General features: G+C 51.1%; 2 protein-coding genes across 2 annotated transcripts; both read right to left on the bottom strand.

The window, feature by feature from the left end:
- Window positions 1-854: 854 nt before the first annotated feature.
- On the bottom strand, window positions 855-2420 carry B0T23DRAFT_582 (putative aldehyde reductase 6). Its single transcript, XM_062841500.1, has 2 exons — window positions 1306-2420; window positions 855-1227 (listed from the first exon to the last, which is right to left on the bottom strand). Exons 1-2 carry the CDS (start codon window positions 2293-2295, stop codon window positions 1171-1173), a joined length of 1047 nt encoding a protein of 348 aa, XP_062696397.1. The 5' UTR covers window positions 2296-2420; the 3' UTR covers window positions 855-1170.
- Window positions 2421-6168: 3748 nt separating this feature from the next.
- Window positions 6169-8221, bottom strand: B0T23DRAFT_391486 (uncharacterized protein; the record flags this gene model as incomplete). Its single annotated transcript, XM_062837946.1, has 7 exons — window positions 6169-6398; window positions 6467-6566; window positions 6620-6732; window positions 6794-7219; window positions 7270-7534; window positions 7600-8042; window positions 8134-8221. The coding sequence occupies 7 exons, from the start codon at window positions 8219-8221 to the stop codon at window positions 6169-6171; spliced, it is 1665 nt and encodes a 554-aa protein (XP_062696396.1).
- Between the last annotated feature and the right edge of the window lie 136 nt (window positions 8222-8357).

The following is an 8357-nucleotide window of genomic DNA, read 5'->3' as shown; positions in this document are numbered from 1 at the left end:
CTACCAAGCGGTCATCTCTCCCTTTACCCCTCCTGTACCTGTGTCTTCTCGGGCATTGTTCCTGCATTAGCCCTCTTGTGTTTAACTGCGACTTCAGCACTAGGAGGAGGACCAGACTCGTTGTCCACATGCAGTTGGTCCGGAAAGGAACGTCGAGTGCCGACTCAAGCCGACGGCGTGGCACGAGTTTAGGGTGCAATGTGGCATTGGCTTGCCGTATCCGAGACATTTGGTGCTACCTGCCTATTTTGGTGCGATACAGCGAGACGGGAAACCAGAGATTCGCTTCCAAATCAGGGCCGTCGATCCCGTTGAGACAAGAGGATGAGTTGTCCGATGCCGGGCTCTATGTTTGTGATCGGGGAGCTGAAGCTGTTGAACTGGGAATAAATGGATCGAGGAATGAGCATGGCCAAGCCTTTGGAATGGACTGCGCAGGGACGTGGACCAAGTGGTGGTGCTGCTTCAATTGGCAAAACAATGGCAGGCAGTTGAACATCCGGTGCGGAAAAGGAAGCAATCTCTTGAGCGTGTCTTAGGCATGACATGGAGCGATGGTCTGGACTCTGGAGGCCACAACGTCAAGGGCATTCATGGAAGGACCTAGAGGGCTTGATCCATTGATCTGCGCTCTTTGCTGAGCGCGAATGTTCGCTAGATTCACGGAGCACCAACCAGGCGATTATAGGGTAACGGCGAGCACAACAATCGCCACTGGCACAGTCCATGACAAGCGACGAGTGTCCAGCACGAAAAGCATACTTTGAAAATCAACGCTTGCTTCTATTCATCAGTCGCTTCCTATGGCGCGACAAACATCCGACTGGGACGGATCAGTCAAGTACGGGCAGGTACTGAACTGAAAAAGGATAACATCGCCGTGCCTGACGGATGCGATGATGCACAAATCCAACGGCAAGAACCAGACTCTACCTCTAAGTGGGAGAAAGGAAATGAAACGCAACGCAGGTGCGTGTCTAACAACACTGTGACGCCGTGACGCCGTGACATAAACATAAAAGACAATGACAGGCAAAGAAAGATGCATGTCTGAGCGGAAGCCGTTAACTCGTGTCGTTGTTCCATCGCCCAAAAGGGCCGGCTTTTGGTGCCAAAGTGCCGCTTCTTCAACATCGTCGCGAGTAATGGAGGTTCTGTGGTCATGGCCGTCTACCACTTGATGACCTTGCTCGGGAAGAACTCGTCGATCAACTCCATGTAGTAAGGCTGCCCATCCCATCGTTAGCATTCTTTTCTCTCCCAATATTTCTTCCAGGTATCTCTAGGGAAAGAGAGGAGACTCACCTTAACAGCCTCGACATCCACCGGCTCATCACTCTTCGAATAGAGATCATACGGGTTAAACGCCCTCACCGCCCTCCTCAGCTCCTCATCCCCCTCCTTCATCGCCCACCCGTACGCCTCCTCGCGATGCCACGGATAAAAACTATGAAACCGAATCATCGCCAGCCCTTCCCTCGGGATCGTACTCTGATCCTTCACAACCTGATACAAATACTCATCATGGCCCCAGCTCATCATCAGATTCTCAATCCCACACCCCGGCGCATAAATCCCATGCTCCGTACTATACACGGCATGTCCCGAATCCGGATTCGCACTGAAGCTCTCATGCAAAATACACTTTTCGCTGAACTTGCACCCGACAGGGAACGAGTCGCCTACTACGTCCCACTGCCCTGAAGCCAACTCGAAGAAAAGCATCAATTTGCCCAAGTCGTGAATCAGTCCTACAAGCTGCATCCACCGCGGCTTGCCGTCTCGTCTGATTGCTTCGGCTGACTGCAACAGGTGCTGGATCTGGCTGAGTTCCGTGTCGGGATCGGACTCGTCGATTAAAGAGTTTAGGCACTCGATCGCTTGCCAGATGGTCATTTCGGGCCGCTTACGGTCGGGCGAGTTGAAGTGGGCGCGAGCAGCGAGGTTGTGCGAGACGGTTTGCTTGGTGTGTTGTTCGGTGTAGAAGTTGAGTACGCGAGATTCGGCGGTGGTGTATTGCCGGAAGCGGGAGTGGTCTTTGGTGGAGTCGAAGTGGGAGGGGGTGTCGAAGTCGTCGAGGTCTTCTTCTTCTTCTTCTTCATGGGTGGTGGAGGAGGATTCGGAGGTGGGAGAAGATGGGACAGAGGAGTTGTTGTTGTCGTTGAGAATCTCGCTGACTTGTTGAGCGGCTTTGAATTTGAGGACGTTGATCTCGTCGACGGCGTCGGAGATGGCTTCGAGGTCGGCGCCCGAGTGCGTGGTGCTGATGATGGGGTAGGTGGCTGAGGGGGCCATCTTGACGGGAACTGAGGGGTGTTGTTGGACTTGGTGGATGTTGAGAGGTGACGTTCAAGAAGAAGGCAGGATAGAAATGTTCGTGACAGAATATCTCGATTTAATATTCTTGGTGATGCAAGAGAGCAGGTAGAGGTAGATATCTCAAGAGGGAAAATAGGCAGTTCTTATGCTTTTCGCATCTGTATGACGAGGTCAGTACACAAAGGCCATGTGTTCGGCGCAAAGTACCATCTTCGTGCACACTTACCTATCAAGGTTCTCAAGGCCAAAGGTTGAGTAACTGTCGGTCGGTCGTGTGCTGATGATGAGTTTCTTATGATCCAAAAAGCGAAAATCACTTCGAAGGAGGAGAGCACATGCCCTCTTTATATCTTTCAAGTGATCACTAGTCGTAAGTTTGCCTCTCTTTACGTGTACAGTTAGTCAAGACTTCTCACTCCATCCAATACCACTACTACCTACCTACCGCGCACTCTTTCCTATTCCGATCTCCACGGATGGAGTCGAGCAAGACTGTCTGACATGGAGGATGGGATGTTCCACTGTCAACGCAACCCAATTAGGCACGAAGGGTAACCGGTTTGATCCCATCATACCCATCCACATCCCACCGCATCGCCGATACTAGTTCGGGCTCCTATCTCTGGCCGGATCGGGATGGTTGGATGTCAGTAGCCTAGTGTATAGCTGTTGGGCGGATCCGCCAGGCCAGTGCAAGATGGACTGGGGGTTCCCGGAAGGATCCCGCCCGGTTTGTGAATCGAACAATTAGCCTAGGCCGAGGAAAAGGAACAAGACATGGAGAAAGGAAGTGGGCTGGAACAGCAGCATCCCGGCTCCCAGTACCCGTTCGGCGCGGCTACCCTTGGAAGGAAGTCTTGGAGAAGTCTGGGGTTGATCCAGGTGGAACAGGCAGGTTACCATAGACGGTGTGTATATGTTATATCCCGGTTGGTAGGTAGATAGCTACAGGATAAGGGCACCTATTGAAACGCCTTGAAGATCGAGAAGATCCAACGAAGACCCCCCATCTGGGAATGAAAGTCAGCTTCGATGGCACGACTGGAACCAAGATCGTACGCCGATATCCACTTTTGTTGTTTATCTCTTTCTCGAGGACACAGCCTGTAGTTATTCTTTGTTCTCCACCACCGTCTCCGTTCTTTTCCTCACAGGCGAATATTTCCTTTCTCATACAACCAGCCAACAACGGGCCTGTCATGGGCTTGCGGTCTGATGAAGGGGGGCTTATCTGTGACCAGACTGGCGGGACGTAATGATATGTCAGCGTCGTGAGCGCGAGTTACGTCTACACCTGGTGTTTGTGTGTCCAAGATTCAAGGCACGGGGAACACTGGGAGGTTGGTGAGATTGGAGAAAAGAAAGGTGGATAGGTGCTTGCTGGGTAGGGCTGTTTTGTTTCGTTACTTTGGTTCCATTCTTGTTCGTCCGTTGATCGGGTAGGAATATGAAGTGGAGTGCGGACGGAATGTACAGAAGAAAAAAAAACGTTAGCATCACAAGGGAGGTTGACAGTCATGGTTCGACAAGGTAGGAAATTTTGTCCGATAGAGTGAGGTTGTAGGTTTCTTTGCGGTCAGAGTAAACAGTTAAGCACCCCTGGCGGAACATGTTCCGGCGCTAAAGTTCGGCATGATTTGTTCGCTTCTCGACTTTCAGAGGGTCCCTTTGCACCGCTCCGCTCTGCACTAACAGCATCAACACATTTCCTATCCGAGAAGACGAAAGAGGAAAGAAATTCCGATCGAAGACAGGGCCCTATCTGCGTCCTAAACAGAAGCTTGTTAGCTTTGTTTAGCGCGCCTCACCTAGCGTTGCTATCAGCTACACTAGTTAGCTTGTACATCTGTAGCTCCTTTTGCCCCGCCATGATCAACTTCATGATGGCTTTTCAACGTTGCCTCAGCTCTGGAGACTTGAACTATATGAACGAGGGGATATCGGATTACCCAGATAGTACAACTTTCCCGAAGACTGGGGGAGTACACACCGCAAGGGGGACACAGAACTTGAAAGCCTCGAAAGAAAGCCAGGTCATTATGAACCTCTCCCTCCCTTCCCCCTTCCCAATCCTCTCACATACTCACACAAATGATACGAACTCGGAAGGTTAACGGTTGCCAAAGTATCGCAAACAATGCAAGCAAGCGCAATTCTTCCGATAGCAACACCGCCAGCGCAATCGGGAAAGCTTTCGGAAAGTTCCATCATCCGTCATCCTGCTGCCTTGTTCTTTTTGGGTTTTCGCACGACGGGAGATGGGAATCGAACTTTGTCGTTCCCGTCTGCATCACATCGATTTACATGCATCGATTCGCAGACACCAGACAAAAGCAACAAGGGCAGCAAGGGCAATTTGGGTAGGGATACAGGCAGATGAGGCTTACTCCCTGCATACCGGCATCCTTGATGTGCAGTGCTGCTAAGGGTAGTGTGCGTCCTACCCGTTGAGCAGGAAGCAGAGCTTTCTTGCATAGATACTGCATCCCGCCTGCCAGCGCGCCCGAATATTGTCGGGCCGGGTCGGGTCTGATGTAGTAGAACGTTCACTTCATAAGTATGGTACCGCCCTGTTTTACATATCGAGAAAGGTACCACACCAGACCATGGGGCTTACATACCATCATCTCGACTTCCTTCGTGTAACACACAACGGTTGTAACGGGAGGGACGCAACTTCCGGTATCAAGGCTGGCTGCCCGAGGACAAGCGCACAATACCGCACTGGTTTGTCAGCTCTATGGCTATCTGCATTCTTCTTATGCTGGATCTTCCCAATCTGAAGATGACTCGGAATCGACGATGACCAGTTCACGGATACCACGGACAGCGTGCGACCAAGTCATATCGGCCTTGACAAAGCAGGACCTGAGGACAGGGCTTACTTCTCCCCTATCGACCTAGTTGAATTGAGACAAGATCAGAATACACGACGAGAGAGCGTACGAACAAGCGGAAGTGGTTACTACCGAGTTACTGTCGTGAAACTTTAGCAGCATGTCAAGAACGGGGGTGCTTGCAAGCCCTTGTGACTTGCAAGGCCTGCACTGCACTGCACTTCTCTCGCAGACACCTATTTCCAATACCTGGCCCTGTGGCTTCCCCTTGATCCCGTTCCGTCGGCAGCCTGTCTGTCTGTCCATGCGTGTCCTGGTAGATCACAACCAAGGGCACACATGAACCCCGATCTCGCATGATAACCCTGGCTGGATTTTCAGGGCTGGCAAATCTGCTTGCAATTGAGAAACCATCCTACCAATCCTGACCCTTCTTGGCTTCTTTCACGATCGATAGAGGGGCTGGGGGTTTAGGGTGGATCGTAAACATTAACTGGGCGTTGTCGCACAGAAGCCTTTCCCACAAACCGCTGCTGACCTTGCATTCTGATGCGATTGTGCAACAGTGGCAGAACATGGCTGACATGCGACATTGACCGGTTCATCGACGAGTACGTTGATGTGGCATTTGTCCTCATTGTAGGAAAAAGGCAATGTTCTTTTGGCGCACAGACGCCTAGCTTGAATACTTCGCGGTTCGAACTCGACCAAGATTGCCTGCCATGTCTGCTGGGCTATACCTTGCTGACCCTGACTTTAACCCTGCCCTTAGACCCTGACCCTGACCCATGCCCGTGCTTGTGGTTCATGTGGTTCATCGTCTGATCCTCGCGGTGGTGGAATGTCGTTAGATGTATTCGTAGATCGAAGATTAACGTACTTGTACATTCGACTGGTCGCAATCTGAGCAAGCACGTGGGGTGATATAACAGCCCTATTCGGCCGCTCAAGATCCATCCCGTGTTTTCTTTTCCAACGGTCTTTTGTTTGGGCACAACGATACGCAGGTCTATTAAGCCTGCTGGTAACCCATGCTGTCGTTCATGTTCAAGTTCGTCGCATACTGCGTCGTATCCGGCCATGGGGGCACCTGCGTCGGAGTCCACGTGGAAGCAGACCAGCCCCAAGCCTTCATCATGTCTTCCTGCACGGACTTGGTTGGACGAGCATGATCTTTCTCTGTCTTTCGGAGTATGTCGATCATGGCCTCCTGGTCCTTCCGCTGGGTGAAACTAGCGCCGACTGTAGGATGATGGGTCAGACTTGAGCATGCGGCAAACGAGAACACTGCAAAACGCCCAAAGACTCACAAGCGGAAATGGCCATGCAGGCTGTGAACATGCCCGGAGGAGTCCATTGATTTCCTAAACCAATGCCACAGAGCATCCGAACGATTCTTTGTATGTCGGCCTATACGCATAGGGTTAGCCGTCTTGCCACGGATCCCGCAGTCCTAGGCTTACCTCAGCTCTCCTTTTGGCTAGAGTAGACTGGTGACGTGTACCAGTCGCTGAGAACTTGTGCCTGAATCGGATCAAGTACGACTTGGCTAAGAGATGATGCTGTACCCCGATCACTAGAGGAAATTGTCAACAACTGTTAACTGGGAAATCGCTGACAGAAGGACGCCGGCATACCTTGGCAACTCTGATGATACCATATCTGTGGGAAGGGAACATCATCGGGTGCCTTGAATATGGGTGTATGGAAGGGAGCGTGCTCATTCTCCCAGTCTTCATTCGATTTCCATAACTTATTCCATTCCTCCATGTTACACACTCCACCCTTATCGAAGCAAAAGTTGAGGACGCGAGTGCAATGGACCACCGCATTGTTTGCAACGCTGTGGTAATCCGTTCGAGCGAGCGACTGTTGGACTAGAATATGGTCTACACTCAGTCCGACAGGTCGTTTGTTGATGACTGCTTTGTAAATTCCCTGGCGGAGGCCAACCCAGAATGACGCGATACTAAGGGGACTGGGATTTTCAAAGAACGACCCGGTTGATACAAACGCATGTATTCCTAGGAGATTGGCTTCTTGATCTGTCCCATTGTCCACAACTAAAGAAATGTCAGCATATGCCCTCCGCAAGCGATTGAAAGTTTCATACCATCAATTTCTTCAAGGACCCGCAGGATAATCGTAGCAGCAAACAAGTTTTCGTCTGCTCCATATTCGTCATATGCAGCAAGGACATCCCTGAGCTCTGTTAGGCATTCATCGTAATACTCGCTACTCCTGACCGAATCAAAGTAACCTGTCAGGGTTTTGTGCCGGGCTGAGAAGGAGTAGATAGCCTTGAGTAGTAGAGGAAATGTTGCTGCATTTTGAGGAACCAGGGTTTCAAATGACCTCAGTGGGTCACATAGGTCGAGCTAGAGAATGAAAAAGATGGAACAATCAACAAGGTGCTCATGGAGCCAGTGTAGATGTTGCTTACCCATGGTGCCAGACTCTGCACATAATGCCGATACAGCTCTGCTTCCACCGGGTCTTCGATTGGGAATGCTGAATTTTTGGAGTAGTAAAGCTGGTGATAGGACCCAGCCCGCGCGATGAAGCGGTCGGTGGGAGAACATTCACGTGCATGTCCTTCTGAAGAGGAGACGGTTTCAGGCAGCTGAACCGATCTGTGAGGGGATAGAGCCTCCGATGCTGTCTCTGAAAGACGGGGGGATTCGGGCAAGGTTTGCTTCCGTGAAGGAAATCGCCGTGGGTTCTCCTGGCCATTGGGGGTCTCTGAGATGGAAGATTGACTGAACCCTTGCAGTAGCGACTGATCGGACAGGATGGGTGACTCTGGGTCGGGATCTATCTCATCCAGGCCACTATCCAAAGCAGCAGCCTCATAGATGACCTTCCTGGTCTCATCCACGAATTCCACTATATGCCCAGTGTCAGCGATATGGGTTGGTCATTGCACAAAGTAAAGCAAAGAATGGGATACTCACGCCTTCTCTCGATCCTGACCCACTTTTGTGTCTTGCTGAATTTGGCTGCAGAGTGGTAATTGTTAGACACTCTTCCATGGAGAGCAAAGCTGACGAATGACCAATAGCCATGACTCGGAAGAAGTGCTTTGACTTCTGCGGTGGATCGTCACACCGGAATCAAAACCTGCAAAAAGTGAAAAGGGAAGGCTAACTGTATTGAGGAGACTGTCGAATCCTGAGACCACTCCGGCGGCACTGACGGCCT

The sequence above is a fragment of the Neurospora hispaniola genome (assembly GCF_033458365.1).
Source record: "Neurospora hispaniola strain FGSC 10403 chromosome Unknown B0T23scaffold_1, whole genome shotgun sequence".
Classification (NCBI taxonomy): Eukaryota; Fungi; Ascomycota; class Sordariomycetes; order Sordariales; family Sordariaceae; genus Neurospora; species Neurospora hispaniola.
This window is presented reverse-complemented; position numbering and strand designations above follow the sequence as displayed.

What these genes read in the sequence shown, in the direction of transcription:
- B0T23DRAFT_582 (XM_062841500.1), bottom strand. Translation starts at nt 2,295, where the DNA reads ATGGCCCCCTCAGCCACCTACCCCATCATCAGCACCACGCACTCGGGC. An exon ending in TGGATGTCGAGGCTGTTAAG is followed by an intron (nt 1,228 to 1,305) that starts GTGAGTCTCCTC and finishes TGGGATGGGCAG; the next exon opens with CCTTACTACATGGAGTTGAT.